Source organism: Pteropus medius, unplaced genomic scaffold (assembly GCF_902729225.1).
Source record: "Pteropus medius unplaced genomic scaffold, Ma_sr-lr_union100, whole genome shotgun sequence".
Taxonomy (NCBI): domain Eukaryota; kingdom Metazoa; phylum Chordata; class Mammalia; order Chiroptera; family Pteropodidae; genus Pteropus; species Pteropus medius.
In genome coordinates, this window is record NW_024353787.1 from 2,913,301 (window position 1) to 2,930,214 (window position 16,914).

At 49.0% G+C, this 16,914-nt stretch overlaps 2 protein-coding genes across 10 annotated transcripts in view; one reads left to right on the top strand and one right to left on the bottom strand.

Annotated features, from left to right (window-relative positions):
* Positions 1 to 692: 692 nt before the first annotated feature.
* On the bottom strand, positions 693 to 9,501 carry NCDN (neurochondrin). Of its 6 annotated transcripts, none has more exons than XM_039850945.1 (8): positions 9,276 to 9,501; positions 8,937 to 9,063; positions 7,937 to 8,077; positions 5,848 to 6,816; positions 4,813 to 5,054; positions 4,041 to 4,265; positions 3,510 to 3,652; positions 693 to 2,209 (listed from the first exon to the last, which is right to left on the bottom strand). In XM_039850945.1, the coding sequence occupies exons 2-8, from the start codon at positions 8,967 to 8,969 to the stop codon at positions 1,773 to 1,775; spliced, it is 2,190 nt and encodes a 729-aa protein (XP_039706879.1). In that variant the 5' UTR covers positions 8,970 to 9,063; positions 9,276 to 9,501; the 3' UTR covers positions 693 to 1,772. The 6 variants fall into 6 exon arrangements, with proteins under 6 accessions (XP_039706879.1, XP_039706881.1, XP_039706880.1 ...); XM_039850949.1 differs by having other exon boundaries at positions 1,585 to 2,209; positions 4,813 to 4,874; positions 4,959 to 5,054; positions 8,937 to 9,391; XM_039850947.1 differs by lacking the exon at positions 8,937 to 9,063.
* The window catches only part of KIAA0319L (KIAA0319 like), an 86,372-nt gene continuing 78,925 nt past the window's right edge, over positions 9,468 to 16,914 (top strand). The window contains exons 1-2 of one of the 4 annotated variants that reach the window (XM_039850942.1): positions 9,468 to 9,598; positions 12,611 to 12,780. In XM_039850942.1, the coding sequence (XP_039706876.1) occupies positions 12,639 to 12,780 (142 nt within the window). In that variant the 5' untranslated portion in view covers positions 9,468 to 9,598; positions 12,611 to 12,638. Of the gene's footprint in view, positions 9,611 to 9,759; positions 9,947 to 12,610; positions 12,781 to 16,914 lie in introns of those variants that run through there. The other 3 variants (XM_039850941.1, XM_039850940.1, XM_039850944.1) reach the window with 3 other exon arrangements.

The following is a 16,914-nucleotide window of genomic DNA, read 5'->3' on the forward strand; positions in this document are numbered from 1 at the left end:
TCAGGAACAGCTCAGCGAATGCTTGCAGGCTTGAGGGCTTAAATTGAGGAGAGACAGGGTTTAAGGCTGGTCTGGCTCCAATCTGATAGCTTTGGCTTAGGCCTGGTGAGGCAGTGGGTGCTCTGCTCATCTCCTGCTGAAGCACTCAGGAGGCCCTTCCTGTTCTCACTTGGCATAGAGCAGAGGTGAACAGCTGGTTGCCTGAAAGCCACATTTGACCTGCAAATATTCTATTGGGGTAACAGTGATTGAAGTCTTAAAAAAATTATCAACATTCAAAAATCAGATTTCACATAAAAATTAGGATTTCTAACTTAAAAATTGACAACAACCTGCAGACATGGCGGGGCAGCACTTCATTTGTACGCCAGAGCACCAGAGACCCCACTAGGCCTGGCCACATCAACCTCTGAGTGTGTAACTCTACTCCAGCAATGAAGGGTGGGGGCTGAGAAGCTGGATGGCCTATGTAGAGTCCTGGCTCTGACGCTGAGTAGCTGGAACACCTTGAGCAACTCACCTATCCATGTCTAAGTTTCTTTGCCTGTAAAATTGGGGTAATAATACCTGTTTCATAGGATTCTTGGGTGAGCTGAATGAGATAACACTTGTGAAGTGTGCTTAGCAGGGCATGTGTTCAGCAGATAGTAGCTGTGAGCTGCTGCAGGACAGACCACACAGGAGCCATCTCGTCACCAATGAACATTTATTGAGTGTCCACATGTGCACAGCTTTGAACTTGGCGATCACAGAACGCACTGGGGGAGGGGAGGGGGAAGAGAAGCAAGGAATCAGGTGTGTGGGGGTCCCCCTGGGTTTATAAGAAAGGTAGTCCCTGATGGAGCCGCCAGGCGCGTCTCTCTGCAGAGAGGAGTTATAAGCAGGGGTGGATTTAAAGCCAGGCACCACGATGGCAATGGGGTGCAATCACTAGGGAAACATGCGGTATCTGGGGAAGTGCCCTTCCTGTTCCTGGCTCCAGCCAGGCCAGATGGCACCAGGGGGACAGGAGTCAGGTACTCAGGTATCCAAGCAAAGATAAGGACAGGCAAAATAAATAACCCCCCAATTCCCATCATCACTCTGCTGCAACACGACACAAAAGCTTAGAGACCAGGGCCCAAGGGCTTCTGGGTCCCTTCAAGGAGGCTCAGGTGGAAGGTTTCCCCAACCCCTCCACCAGGCCTATCTGCCCCAGCTTTCCCTAGAAGGATGGGGCAGTTCAGACCCTGGCTCATTGAAGCTGATAGAAAGAAATATGATGTCAATGGCCTGAGCCTGCTCTCTGCCCAAGAGGGCCAAGGGCAAGAACCAAATGGCCAATTTAAAGGACGTGGACCTGGGAGGCCAGAGGGGCACCACAGCCTAGGGGAGCTCACGCCCTGGCCGGCAGGGCACATGGGCTGAGGCAGCCAGCTCCTGCCAGCCCTGTCCCACCCTGGGGCCTCCCTCCTGCAAGGGAGCCAGACACTGGGCACAATAACACCTAGTTCCCCACTCCTGGGGGCTTCTCCAACCTTCCCCGGCTGGGTGGGGACAGCCACGTTGACTTCCAAGACAATCCCCGCCCCTGAGTGGGCCCAGGGGGCGGAACGCAGTTCCTTACATTTGCAGGGTAGGCACCATGCCCTCTCCCTTGGAAAAGCCAGAAAGCTGGGGTGTTTGGGGGGAGAGGAAGTTTGGAGACGGGGGTTCAATTTGGGGGCTTGAGGGAAGATGCTTCCTCCTTCCCTTGCTGCCCGCCCCCAGTTCTGTCCCCAGTGGACACCCCTTCAGGGCTCCGACAGGCATTGTTCCAGGGCGGCCATGCGGTAGTGGCTGGCCGTCTCCTCTCCCGCCTGCAGCCTCATGGCTTCCCGGCACAGCCGGTTGGCCCGTGCCAACTCAACCAGGACACCCTGATAGGCGGCTACCATCTCAGGCTTGACGGAGTTGGGGCTGACGCTGCCTAGCAGCTGGAGCAGCTCCTGCGGCCAGCGGGAGCGCAGGGCGGCAGGGGCCAGCCAGGGCAGCAGTGGCACGCAGCCTGTGAAGGCCTGCATGCCCAGGAACCAGAGCTCCTGCAGATCGGCCCAGATGCCCTCGTAGTCAGGGGACAGGGCCAGCACTGCCTGGTCTGAGCCAGGCGTGGCCCGCGCCACATGGGATTGTGATAGAAAGAGGATGGCGGCCGCGAAGAAACCTCTGGATGCTGGTGTTCCCTGAAGAGCTAGAAAGCAAGCAGGGAGTGGGGGCATGAACCAGCGGGGCCAACTGCTTTGCCAGACCCTTACTGTCCCTTCCTGCGTGGGCACACTCAGGGAGCCAAAGCATAGCCTGCAATCAGCTTGCCTAGGTTCAAACCCTGCCTTTGACTTTACAGTGTGACTTTGGGTAATTCACTTCTCTGGGTCTCGTTTCTTCATTTGTAAAATGGGGCCAATAGTGCTAATCTTAGAAATCTGCCGTGAGAATTAAACGTAATAATCTTGGACACAACCTCATGGTCAGAGCTTCCTACAGTCTGAGTAGTGATGAGAGACGCTGCGGGGCCTAGGGCTTCTCAACAGGCTAAGGAGGGTGCACCAGTTTGATTCTTAGGCCAGAAGAGAGTACCAGAGGGGCCCGGGAACTGACGACCTGGCTTTGCTTACCTGCTGGGCTAGGGGCCACCCCTGCACTGCAGATTCTCTCCCAGAGGCTGTGAGTCTAACCTGGTAGCATTTGTGGGTCAGCCAGCACTAGGGCTCTACTTAGGGGCTGTGGTGATGCAGCTGGGACTGAACGAGCACGAGGGCTAGAGAGCAGGGGGGCTCCTGGTTCACTGGGACATGATCCTCTTGTCACTGTTGGGTACCCCGCTGGGATCCCTGCTTAGGGAACAGAGGCAGCTGAGGCTATGGGCTCATTACACCCCGTTCCTGGGCATCTGCTCAGCTCCTCCAACCTGACAGATGGGGCACAGGGAACAGGCGGGGACAGAGGGACCCGAGCAGACACCCACGGCCAAAGTGGGAGACACTGGGGGCTGGCAGAGGCTGGAGGGGATGCCCCTCCCCCTGCACTCAGCCAGAGTAAGACAGGGATGGGGAGAAGGCATGTGCAGAGGAGCGTCAGGCGCTGAAGCCTGTCATGAGGGAGGTGAGGTGCCGAACAGAAAAAGCTCAATGGGGAGAAGTCAGGTTTCTGACTCAAGTCCGGGGTGGGTGAGGTGGCTCCTCTACCTTGAAAACACTGGATTCAGATTCCTTGGGCTGCTGGGATTCCAGGTGCCTGTGCCTGTGCCTCTGAGTAGGCCTGTACTTACGCCCACCAGACCTTGCCTTAAATGTCTTCAGATGGAAGAGAATGTTATCATTTTGGGAAGAAGGGTGGGGTGGGGTGGGGGATGGAAAAATACTTTAGAGAGTTCCTTTGGGTAGGAAAATTCTGTAAAACCATTTTCTGACAAAGGTGACATGCCCGGAGGCCAGCATGTCCACCCAGGTTGTCTGTTCCCACCCATTAGGACTGGGTCCCCAGAGGCTTACCTGGAGAGGTGCTAAGGAGCCGGGCCATGAGGAGGCCCAGGGTGGCCACATTGGCAGCCAGAAGCAGCCTCCCCTGCTGCTGCACTAATGCGGGTAGCGATGTCATCAGGGTGTTCATAAGAGATGTGAAGCAAGCATCTCGTCTGGGGAGAAACGAAGGGAAAGATGGAGGGAGGTGGGGGGCGTTAATAGAGCCAGACTAAGCCTTGGGAAAACCTGGGATGCTGGGCTCCCAGCTTCACCAGGGCAGGGTTTGGCAAGAAATTAGGCAGCAGGGTGAAGAGTTCATTTTTGGCTCCATTCATGGCATCTGGGGAGCAGACACTGGGTTATGGCTGGAATGGACAGACTTGCCCAGAGGGGTCCGGAGATGCTACATCTTTATGTGGGGTGGCACTGTTTTTTCTGAGACCTTTTCATTCTACCACTAACAGGAACCCCTGGGCATAAAGAAGCAAAGTAGGAGATGGAGATTTGGGGCAAGTTTGAGGAGCACCCCCTTGCTTCCTCCAACCTCCTCCCCGGCCTCACTTGATTAGCCCTGGTGCGGTGACCACGAGGTTGAGGAAGATGTGGCAGCAGGTCTGCAGGCCGATCTCCACACTGTCGGGAAGCACTGAGGTGTCATGGCCAGGGGATGTGAGTTCCCACTGCTGCAGGAAATACTTGCACAGAAGTGAGGGGGCCCCCTCCTTGATCAGGATCTCCCGGGGCCCATCTTCGACTGTCAGGTGGCACCAGCCTGGCAGAAGGAGCCTGGGGATGTGGAAGGGACAGATGTATAAGGGGTAGGGAGAAATTCCCTTTTTTAGGGCACCCCACCTAAGAAAAATGGAAAAAGGGGAAAAGGATATATCCTCACAGGTACCGAAGAAAAAGCATGAGCATTGGAGTTGCACAGGCCTAGGCTCAAACTTGGGCTCTGCCACATGGCGTGAGTGTGGGCGAGTGACTTTAACTTCCTTGAGTATCAGTTTCCTCATTCTGAAGATGTGGATGAGATTTATGTCATAGATTTGCTGTGTGGATCCAAGGAGATCGTTTTGATAGAGTATAGAAAAATGTAGTAGATACTCAATAAGCGTAAGTTATCTCCTTTTAGAGAAATCTGGGGTTGGCAAGTGAAACTTGACAGCCCAGGAGTCCTGTGGGAACAAGCCCCGCAAAACAAATATCCTTAAGGTAATCTCATGTCCCAATCAGGCAGCCCAGCATAGATCAGTCTGGGGGAAGAAAAGGCATCCCTGTGTTACGCTGTTTCTTTAAAACAGTCTGGCTGGAGAGACTGTAACTACAAACTCACCGGAGAGCATCCCCTGGCCAGGTGGGCCCTGGGGTGGTAGGGGAGATGGCCAGGGTGGCAACCTGCTGAGAGAGGTCATTGGCTTCCTCGGCCTCTTCGTAGAGGGTCTTGGCATAGCGAACGAGGAAGGGCAGCAGCTGGCAGACCTCTTTGCGCAGGGATGAGGTCTCCTCGGCCAGCCAGGCACCCAGGATCCGCACCGAAGCAAACACAAACGGCTCCTTCTGCTTCTCTGGCCCCACCTGTTGCCATAGGACTCCCTTGAGATGGAGTGGGACCAGAGCCCCTCCCCTGCTTGGACAGCATGCCGGCCAGCCTTGGAATAACACTATGAGAAGGGAATTCTGGCCTGGGAGCCCTTCAAAGGTAGCCCTGTGTACCCAGCACCTAGCATGTGGTGGGGACGCTACCAACGGGGGCCTGGCACAGAGAAGGCCTTCAGGGCATGTCTCCTGAGCCAACTAGACTTCAGATGGCATGCCTCTTCACTCCCTGGGATTCAACTCACATTTCTCTTCTCTCCACCTCGAAAGTTTCTCAGGGTTAGAAGGAAACTGAGAGGTCCAAAGCTACGTAAACATTTCCTTATAGCAGCTCTGACCTGAGGAGTTAGCTGCACCTCTGCAGATGCTGGATACCAGGCAGCTCTGTTTTTTTCCCCTGCAGCATTACAAGTTTGTATGTGCATGTGTGTAAAAGAATGCTATAGACTGAGCAGAACAGACGGCTTTGATTTTGTGTGTGCGTACTGGGGGGAGGGTTGTGAGTGGGAGGTTACTGTGTTGTGTGTGCGCGTGTGTGTACTGTGATGTGAATGCACATATGGTGTGTGGTATGGTGCTTGTGTGGAGGCACAGGGAGGGAGAGGGAGGCTCGGTCACACACTACTCCCGGGAGTGCTACAAGATCAGCCCTCGGTAAGTGCATCTTCCCAGCTCCCCATTACATGGAGGTACAAGAGTTTCACTTCCCCCTTTTCCTAGCCTCCTGGCTCCCCACACACTGGATTTCTTCTGTGGGCAACTGCACCCTCACCTGCTGCAGGTAGTGGATGACAGCCCCGATGGCCTCCTTCATGATGCTCACGAGCTGTACCTTCTGTGGCTCCTTAAGCAATGACTGCTCACAGCGGGTGCATTCCTGGATTCCCAACTCCATGAGGGCATAGCAGGCAGTCACCACATCCTCTTTTACCTCTGTGCCTGTCTCCTCCAGTGCCAGTCGTACCTCCACACATGCCAGATTCACCAGCAGGGCCAGGAACTTGCTCCCGGAGCTGCCCGCTGGGATCCAGTCGGAGCCACAGGCATGCGCCAGGCGGGCTGCCAGCTTTAGTGCGGGGTTGCGCTGCCAGGAGCTCAGCTTGCTGCCCAGGATGCGTGCCAGCCCAGCCTGCAGATCCCGGAGGCATTCAGAGGGCACGGTTGTTGGAGGCAGAAAGAGGGGCAGCAGCTGGCAAAGCTCAAACTTGCTGGCATCCTCGGCTTTCTGGAAATCTTCACTGAGGCCCCGCAACACGGCCAGCAGGTCAGGCTCTGCCTCTTTCCAGCACTGTGTCTCAGCAGCAGCCAGCAGCCCCACCAGGAGTGCCAGGGCCTGGTCAAAGCCATAGCCGTGCCCCAGGTATGCCTGACACAGGGCAGACACAGTGCCACCAGCAATGAGGTGCCGTGGCCCACGGGGTGTGCCTGCCACAGCCGTCAGGCATTGGTAGGTGTCATCGATCATGGAACGGCGGGCAGCATCATCAGGGTCCCCCCGGGTTGTGAGGAAAGTGCTAAGGATGGGGATCTTGTTCAGGACCTGGGGATGGGCGGCCAGTTCAGGGTCACTGCAGAAGCAGGCCAGTAGGGCCACGCCCAGGGCTCGGAGAACATGGTCGGGGCAGCCATCCGGTGCCTCCTTGGTGGTCAGGAGACGATTGGGGAAGGTGAAGCCTACAGCGTCGAAGATCCTTCGCCGCGTTTTAGCATCGATGTCACCTGCTTTGACTGCCTTGGTCACCTGAGGGGGGGGGCGGTATGTGCTATCAACAAGATGAAAGGAAGACGTAGCAAAGACTGTTCCCTGTACCCCAGGGCATTGACCATTAGCAGGATTAGGTTATATAACGGGACTCACTCTGGGATCAGGAAGCCTCCCAGAGTCATTTTATCCAGTTCCTTCCTTCTCCCTGGAGACAGACAGGTGTGACCTCTGGGACCCCTTAACTATGATTATCTCCGTGGAAGTGGGGTTCAGGCCTCCTCAACTACTCATCCGTTCTGCCATTTCATCACCTGGTCAGTGGAAAAGTTCTTCCTGATGTCTAGTCTAGATGCCCACGGTCTGAATTGGAGGGGCTCAGAACTCAGTGTTTAAAATCCTCCATGGATTTAGAGTCCCTTCCTAATTGTTCCCTCCAGAGAAGTCTCTGATCCATTCCCGCCACTGTCTCAGGGGAAATGGCTCCTATGTCTCGCCGCTCTGCCTGTCAAAACATTTCCCCTTACATTTCACCTAAACACCTCCTCTGCTGCAGTGTGAGCCCTTGACTCCAGAGCCTTCTCCCTGTTGCCATGGCAAACAAGCAGCGGCTGTACTCCCTCCTCCCTTCACCCCCCACACACTAACCCCCCCCTTCCCAGCACTGCAGCTCCTGCTCTGCTGTCCCCAGCTTGGGTTCTTCCAACAGGGCTAAGTCCGGAACCAGCTCCCTTACCCTTAACCTACCTACTGCCATCCTGGCTATCCCCTGGGACCCCTTCCTAGTCACTGCCAGTCCTGCTACTCTCTCCACCCTCAGAACAATCATCCCCAGCCCTCAAGTACTCTGCACTAGTTACCACCTGCTGCTGTTACCCTATGAGTCAGCTCCCATCTGCTCTGGGACACCCCAGAGAACAGACCCAGACAGCCTCCTCCAAGGCTCCTAGGACTACAAGCCTTATTCTTCCCCATTCTCCCCTCTACCCCTGTACTCAGGGGAGCAAAATAGAGTCCAAAGATAGGTGTCTTGGACCTTCTTTGGTGCCTCCAGGGTTGCCAGCACCACCTGTATATCCTTGGGGACTTACTGACCCCATTCCTAGGGGGCCCAACCACCCATCCCTTCCCACCTCCCAATTTTCAGTTAGCTCCTTACTAGCAGCAGGGCTGCAAACTGCTCGCTGTCATTCTTGGCCTCACGGAGGGCTCCCAGGTAGCGATCCAGGGTGGGGTTTCGGCTCTCTGCCTGGTTCAGAGCTGGCTCACAATCCGAGGCCATGATGCCCGCCTTGCCCAACTGTGAACACAAGAGGGACTGAGCATCCCTCTGCAGAGGAGGGGCGGGGGTGGGGGTGGGAGTGGAAGATGGAGGGAGGGATTAGCACAGAGGGAGGGGAGGATCAGGAGGGATGGGCTTCTCAGGACTGACCTCCCTTTCAGGGGCTGGACCTTCAAATCTTTAGGGATGAAGAGACCCTAGTCCAAGGTCACCTCCAGAAAGGGGGGAAGGAAAGGACCATGCATCTGCTGCTCAGTTGGACAGCTCTCCTCAACAATCTCTTGGGGGTGAAGGGGGCTGGGCCCCACTGTTTAGCTGCCCTCCTGGCACCAGAAGCCTGGTTTTGTCTCCCTCCACTGAGGCACACAGGGAAGGAGTGGTGAGGACAGACAGGGAGGAACGGAAACATACAGGGGTGAAGTTCGATTATCCGGACTCAGGCTGACATGAGGGAAAAGGGCATTCTAGGTTTCCTTTCCCCTCCCTTCTTCAGAAGAGGCAGGAGACAAGCTTCAGCTGAAGTGAGGATGCAGGGCGCTGACCAAAGAAGGCTTAGAGGTCCCTTTGGGGACCCTACCCCTCCAGCCAGGGCTTTCGGTCGCCCCCGCAGGATCCTTGCCTCCTCTCCTTTCCCTCCCTCGGGTAGAAGCTGCAGCAGCAGCAACAGAAGCAGCAGCGGCAGAATTAACCCCTTGCGCTCCCTCTCCTCGCTCTCCCTGCCCCGCTACCAGCCCGTGGATGCCGGCAGGGTCTAGAGAAGCAAGAAGGGGTCCCGGGTAGCTCCCAGGACAACGCAGAATCCAAAAGCCGGATAATCGAAGCGGGGCTGCTGAGATGGGGAGATGAGACGGGGAGGAGGGTTCCTGGCGGCCACCACCTGTCCCGCCGCAGCCAGGTCACAACACGACATTGATGAAGTCACGACAGGGCAGCGATGAGATCACACTTCACGATGGCGCGGTGATGTCACGGAGAGATCACGGCAAAATCACGACATGGGACAGCTCCCAAAGATGACAGGGCAAATTAAAAAAAAAAAAAGCTATATATTGTAAAGGGCTGTAACAAAATGGAGTCTCGACAGGGCACGATGATGTCGCGATATGGCACCATGAAGTCACGATAGGGTTCCCGGGGTGTGTCGGCGTCGATCAGGGCCGGCTCGGAGAGGCCCCGGCAGGGACGTAGGGGAGGGCTTGAAGGGGGCTGAGCTCACCAGGCTGCGGCCTGGAGCGGCGAAGTCTTCTTCCAGCGCGATGCTCCGGGATCTTAGGGCCGCTGCTCACGCCGCGTTGCCCACTCCGGGCTCCAGGCTGCTGCAGCTCCACCCCCACCCCCGCAGCGCTCTCGGCCAATCCGCGGAGGCTTCACTCCAGGCTCTGGCCAATGGCACAGCGGGGCGCTAAGCTGTAGGGGGTGCTGCCGTTGTCGCCATCTTGCTTGTGGGAATTGCCCGAGTCTGGGACCCAGGGACCGCGCAGGGCGGGCGAAGTTGCACACTGCCTCTGGAGAGCGCGAGGCAGCAGCCTGGAAGCTCAGGTTCCTTTGCTCGTGCGTAGTTCTGCCCTCCAGCACGGTCTCTCCTACCCCTTGGGCTCGAGACTGAAATTGAGCTTCCGGAGGGGCGGACAGGAGGGCTTGCTTAGCATGAAGAGTGTATTTCCGGGTTGAGCCCAGGAGGTGCGAGGAGGCGGCGTTTCCGGCCGCCGTCGCTGTCCGGGGAAGCTGAGGCGAGAGGGAGCTGTCCGGGTGGGAAGTCCGCACTACTTTCTTCCTCTTCCTCCTCCTCCGGGTGAGGGGAGCGAAGGTTGGGGCTCCGACCCCATGGACCGGGAGGAGGCGGAGGCTCCCGAGAGCCTGGGCCCCTCTGTGTGGCCCTGAGCCCGGGTAGGTGGCCGGAGGCGGCTGGTTTCCAGGCCGAGGACCACGAGTTCAGGGGAGGGGCAAGGGGGTCGGGCTATTTCTGGGGGTGCGCTAGCCAGGTGTTGAGACCCGGAGGTGGCGCTCCTGGCTCGGCTAGGGCAGCCAGCTGCTTCTGGCTTTGCAGGTGCGGAGCTCGAGTCTCAGGCAGAACTCCGCTTCTTTCGGGCTCGGGCCTGGTCCTGCAGCTTCCTCCATCCCCTGACAGTCAGACAGACAGTCAGACCAGGCTCGAGGCTCTGCTGTCCTACCTCCTTCGACTTCTTCAGCCTCTCCCTTTGCTGCTGTCTCTGGTGTTCGGTGTTCTCACCAAGATAGAAAGTTGGTGCTGAAAAAGGGGGGCGGGGCTGAGCACGACGTGTAAATTACTGTGCGAAATCTGCCTCATTCAGGACTTGTAAAAGTGTGCCCCACAAAGGGGTCCTGTGGTGGCTGCAGGGAGCACAAAAGTGAAGTCAAAAAAAACCTCAGGCGTGATTCAAGGAAAGCGTTGCTTTCTCTCATTTCTTGGTGGTTGTACTCAACCTACAATGGATACAATAGGTGAAGAGCATTAGCTGACTCTCACTGTGCTTTCTTAAGTGATTAACAGACTAGAAACTAAGAGCAAATTGGAAAGACGACCTCCCAGAACAATCTGTTCATTTTTCCAGCTATTTGGAAAACAGTGTCTGCAAATATAAGCAAAGCTATTCATGGCAGTCTGTTCTGTAACTTTCCCAAATATCTGAGACTTTTTTTTTAAGAGCTTTATTCTTGATTACTCACACCAGCTGAATAGGCTCTTTTAGACGTGCTCTGTCGTTCAAACATATCTTATCGCTGTGTACATAAATGGAGTTCCACGTATGTAGCTGACAGACTGAACTATGATACATTCCCCATCAACCTGAAGTATTAAGTAAACATTACCCCCTGCTCTGTCTGAACAGCTGCTGCAACAGAGAGTGCTTTTATTTCGGGTGTACTTGTAACGCCCTAAATGCCAGAACTATTGCAAGCTTTTCTAGATTTTCATTTGTCAGGTATTGTGGGGGTGTATGTTTTCTCCCTGGGCTGTTACCCTTTGATTCTATAACAAGCCATTTGGATCTTGGTGATTGTTGCTCCCGCCTTTGGTCAGCAAGCCTTTGACTGCACCCTCGCAGTGATTTGTGCCCTTGGGCAATTGTAGGTTTCAGAGGAATGACTAGTTGGAAGTTCACAGGAAAATAGCTCTGCCTCCCTCTTATGCATGGTTTGTAAGACATTGTACTTCTAATCAGCTTGCTAATCCAATGGTGTTTATTACTCCCATTTTCAAAAACTATTCATTTCTTTAATGCTTCTATCGCCCACCTGTCACACTATTGATGACAGGTATTGAGTCACCTTGAATTTAAAAAACCCTTTTGTGGTAGACAGAAATGTGTTGGATAAGATCCATACACACATGCACACTCACTCATTCCATCTTGAGAGGCTAGAGAAGTTTCTGGATGTACTTACTTAGACTCCATTCCATAATCTCTTGAGCATGTCTGTGGCCCACACACGACATCCTTTCTGTCCCCTGCTCCCTAACAGGCAACTACAAAATAACTAGAAACAGGAGTGGATGGAAGTGAATGAGAAAGATGAAGTCCTTCAAATGCTTAAAGCTCAGTAAAAGCCTTTTGTTGGGTGGGCTGTACTTCAGTTTTGCAGCTGTGTGTGTGTGTGTGTGTGTGTGTGTGTGTGTGTGTGTGTGTGTGTGTCTATTTCATAATATTAGTTTGGATATCCAACCCATGCAATGCCAATCTTTCTGTATGTTGGCTGGTTTGGGGGTTGTCAGTTTGTACCACTTGCCAGATTTGGATGACAGGTGCACATTTAGGACAAAAGATTTTTTCAATTGCTTCTTCAGAACTTGATCAAGCCTCATAATGTTGCCAAGATTTATGTAATAATTTATACAGTATAGGAAAGTTGTGTACGAAAGAAGAAACTGATGGAAAATAATTTTATTTTTCTTCTGGAAGGGACATAAACAGCCTCTAGATTCTAGAGTAGCCAGCACAATGTCTGGTATATAATAGGGCTGGATAAATATTTATTGAAAAAATATGTATATGAATTCAAGTCAGAAATTGTAAATGATTCTAGGGATCAAGGAGGTGACGCCGAAGTATAAATCACATAGATTTTTAAAGATAATAGTGGCAAGGACAGTAGCAAACTGGAGAGTGCATGCCCTCTCTAAAGACAAACAGATTAAATTTTAAAACCTTTAGGTCCAGTCTTTTCATATATAAAGAAGTGTGTTTGGTTAGTCACAAAGCTGTTAGTAGCAGAACTGGAAGTGAAACTCAGATCTTTTTGCAGGTTGATACCTTTCCATTTTTCCACATAGATGATTTACTGTTAGACTGTAAAATGATGGAATATAAAATGTTTCAGTTTTACAATGGATTCGTTTCACATCCCTTGCTATGTTTTTATCCTGATAATTATAGGCTATGTCAAAAGCTCAGGTTTAAAATTTATGGGCAGAGATGAGCAGTGAAAGACAAACTTGAAATTTCTCCCTAATCTATCTAGCATTCTGCATTTCCAGGAATCACTTATTAATTACTTGGCATATAATTTCTTCTCTTTGTCTCTTTCTAGTGGACTGATTCTGCCTGTCTGGAAGGCCATGGAGAAGAGACTGGGAATCAAGCCAAGCCCTGCTTCCTGGATTTTATCAGGATTTTGCTGGCTGACATCTGTGAAGTGGTTGAGAAGCCTGTACCCGTTTTATACCTACTTCTGCTTCAGTGCTCTGTGGTTGTCAACAGGTACTACTTTCTTTTTAGATTTAAGGCTTAAAAAGAATTTTGTGTGCATCCTTCATTTCATTTTAAAGACTAGTAGGAAGCAGAAAAGCAGTTTGCTAATTGACAGAAATGTCTTGTTGGTGGACACTTAGTTGGATTTGTTTGTTTCGTTTTGGAACTAAAATTTAAATTGGGTTCTTTATCATAAGGGAGAGTTGGCACAGCTATTTTGAGATTTGATGAAGATGGAATGAAAAGAAAAAAGGTTTTGTTTATGACCATGCCACCATGAACAAGTCTGGTCCTGTCTGATCTCAGAAGCTAAGCAGGGTCGGGCATGGTTAGTACTTGGATGAGAGACCTAGCAAGACCAGGTGCAGTAGTTGTAAAAAATAAAAAAGTAAGGGATTGTAAGCTGACAAAAGAAAGAAAAAAGAAAAGAGAAAGGTTTCAAAGTTGAACAAACCTGGCACCTGGAGCTGGATATTTTCACTTAATAACAATAAAACCTTGAGCAGGTTACTTATTGTCTGTAAGAAACATAAGACCTACCTCAGAACTTGATTTGGGAGATAATATAATTAAAGCATGTAGTACAGCGCTCTGAACTTAGATACTTAGTAAATGATACTTTGTTTCCTTTCCTTTCCTAAAGGAATCAACACTTAGAGGCAGAACCAGTCCACTAGAGAGAAAGGAATCAATACTTAAAGAAACGTGTTCCTTGCTTTTTCCATAGAAAGGGGTTATGCTGATAGATTTCATAAAGTATGCTTTCCTCCTAGAGATTATTTTACCCAGCCTAGAACCTCTTGCCAGAAAAGAGTGTCAAGAATGCTAAATTTTAAAGAATATCCTTTCTTTCTGTATTCTTTTTTCTTTCATTTCTTTTGTTGACATTGTTTCTTGCAGAGTATTATATGTCAGAAAATAGCAATTTGAGAAAGACTTCTGAGTATGCTGCCATTCTGGGCAATGACCAAAAGCCTTCCGTTGCAGAGACCACTGTCTAGGATAACTAATCAGCCTTTTGCTCCTATAATTACAAAGATTTCTGTTGCTTTCCTAAAGGAATTGGTGGTCATGATCTTGAGAGTCAAGTAATTACCATATTTAGCAATTTCAGTAACATCAGCTTTCAGTTTTTGTTGTCTTGCAGTGGTGGTTGATGATTGCATAATTATAGCAGTGGATATTGCAGTTGACAGAAAGCTGACCTAAATGTTTTTTGCCCAGATGATGCTTTGCTGGGACAGCTATTTCAGGCCAACATTTTATGTAAGATCATTTGAATTAAATAAGTAACTGATTTAGCACCGTGAGAGTAGGAAAACCACAATTTTTTGTAGTGCACCTACCGTACACCAGACCCCTGGTTATAAACATTACTTATCTCATTTAATCCTCATGCCATCCCTAAAACAGATAGTTATATTCTCATTTTATAGATAAGGAAATTGAAGCCCACCTAGGGCAAAATGACTTGACTAAGGTCACAAAGCAAGAACATGACAGAGCTAGGATTCTAAACCCAGGCCTGTCCACTCTACAGCTCATGCTCTTTTTCATCTGATGATCTTTTGGAGGACCAAAGACAGTATTTTACACTGAATCGTGATAAGCAGCTTGTTATTTGGGATTCCAATTACAGGGGAGGGTGATGCATTTCCAAAAGTTACTATATATTTCATCTAGCACTTGATTTGACATAGTACTGTGGGCTCATTGGGCTAGTCTTAGTATTCCTTGAGCTTGGTGCTTAAAAACAGCACTCTAGTGACCAGATTGAGTGTAAAGGTACAAAGGCGGTATTGTTAGGAATGTTTTGGTAGAGATTAGATTGTACCACTTCTAAATGTACCATTTTAGAAAAGCTTGGAGCTTTTACCATGGAAGAACCAAGAACCATGTGTATTCAAACTGAGGGAACATGCAAACAACACATGACAGATTTGTTATATATTTTAATTTATCAGAGCCCTTTCTCATTAGTTTTTAAAAAATCACAGTATTCTAACAAAAAATGAATAAAAGACACGGAGTACCATAAATAAGAAATTAAAATGATTTATAAACATTTTAAAATGTTCATTTTCATTACTAATCAAAGAACTGCAGATTAAAATGAGAAATCCTTTTTAATCTATCATACTGATGATAGAGAATATAAAAATATCTACTTCTGCCAAGAAGTGATGTGGTTGCCCTTATATTGTGCTGGGGAGTTTGAACACAGCTTTATGGCATAAATATCAAGATCTTTAAAAAGTTCATGTCCTTTGATTTAGTAATTCCTTTTAGGAATATATCTCAGGGACACATTTATATATTTATTTATCTATCAATCATATAAAACTGTAATTTACCATTTGTTTTTTCCATTTCCTCCATCAAATCAGTTTTCCTTCCTTCCTTCCTTCCTTCCTTCCTTCCTTCCTTCCTTCCTTCCTTCTTCCTTCCCTTCCTTCCTTCCTTTCTTTCTTTCTCTTTATTATGGTGACATTGGTTAATGAAATCCAGTAAGTTTCATGTATACAATTAAACAATAAGGCATGTATATATTGCATCGTGTGTTCACCGCACATAGTTAAATTTTTTTCATCTCATATTTGGCCCTTTTTACCCCATCCACCTTCCCACTCCCTCAAGGACACATTTAGATAGTTGTGAATGAGAGCATTCATCAATATTCTTTTATTCTCTGTTGCAAAACATAGCAACAACTGCCCAACAATAAAGGAGGAAGAAATTATGGTATGTCCACATACCATAATTTACATGGTAGAACGTCATCCATCTTTAAAATTCATAATTTAGAAGAATAAATACATGGGAAAGTGCTCCTATGTTAACTGATAAAAGCAGAATATACAATTGCATATTCACTATGCTGCATATTTTGTGAAAAGAAAAACGTTTTTATGTACTAGAAAACAATCTAAAACAAGATATGTAACTAAATGTTTATATATTTTTTGAATAGTGGAATTATTATCCTTTTATACTTTCCTGTGTTTTCCAGATCTTTTTTCAGTGTACATGCATAACTTTTATTTTATAAGGGAGGAAAAAGACCTACCTGAGAAAGCAACAACAAAACAATAGCAGCAAAAATCGATAGCTCGAGTCAGTATTTATCTACTCATGAGTTTGTTCAGTTTTTACATGCATTCTTAAGTTTTCTCTGATAAAATATATTCTTGAATGTTTGCTCTTGTCATTTAGCTCATGGATTGTATGGATAATTCCTGAAAAACTAATCAAAATAAGGCAGCTTTCCAGTTATCCCTATTCCTGTTTACCACTTGGCAGTTTACTCCATCTCTGGTAGAGCCCAGGCACCCATTGACTTACATGTAATGGGCTTCTTTTTTTATTATTGCTTTTGGGTTCAGTGCTGAAGCCCACTGCTTGAAAGCAGTGATTACAATTTGTCTGTGTTTTCCTTGTGGGCCATTGAATCACTATTTTTCTGTTTAATGTTATTGTTAAATGGCTTGAAAAATAGCATTTTGGACCTGGGGATTATTAGTATCTGGAGACAAATGAGGTGACCCCAAGAGTTTGAAAGTTACTGTGATAGATTGTCAGCTTCTTGAGAGCAGGAATTTTGCCTCTTTTACTTATGCTAGGTATTCCTAGCAAGTACTGATGGCTGGGCACATAGTAGATGCACCATAAAAATATATGTTGACTAAATAAATTAATAAATTAGCAATAAGGGAACTGTCCTTTGAGAATTAAACTTTAAAATCAACACAATCTATCATTTGAGATTTAAAGCTTAGAATCAACATAATCAGAACAGAAGTATGTGAAGGCACCTTAGGGAGACACAGTGCCTTTGAGACAGCAAGTTCTGGTTAAAATAATAACAAATATATTAACATATCTAAAGAATGTGCATATCTGAAGAGTTACATGTGCATGTGTGTAAGGGACGAGAGGGCCTGAACCAGCCCTGGAAACCTAAAACAAGGAGAGTCATCGAGGCTAATGTAGTCCTAAAGCTAACAACTGGCTATGAAAACTTTTACTGATGCTCCCCTGCTTCTGGGAAGTAGATTACACAGTTAGTTAATAATAAGTGTTTTGAGTGAAGAGAAAAAGTATTCAATTCAGAACCAGTTTTTGAGAATTCATTAGGAGTGTGGT

Coding starts and splice junctions, on each gene's coding strand:
- NCDN (XM_039850945.1), bottom strand. CDS start 8,969: ATGTCGTGTTGTGACCTGGCTGCGGCGGGACAG. Junction 6,817..7,936: donor AGTTTGCAGCCCTGCTGCTA/GTAAGGAGCTAA, acceptor CCCCCCCCTCAG/GTGACCAAGGCAGTCAAAGC. Junction 2,210..3,509: donor GCTCCTTAGCACCTCTCCAG/GTAAGCCTCTGG, acceptor CTTGCTTTCTAG/CTCTTCAGGGAACACCAGCA.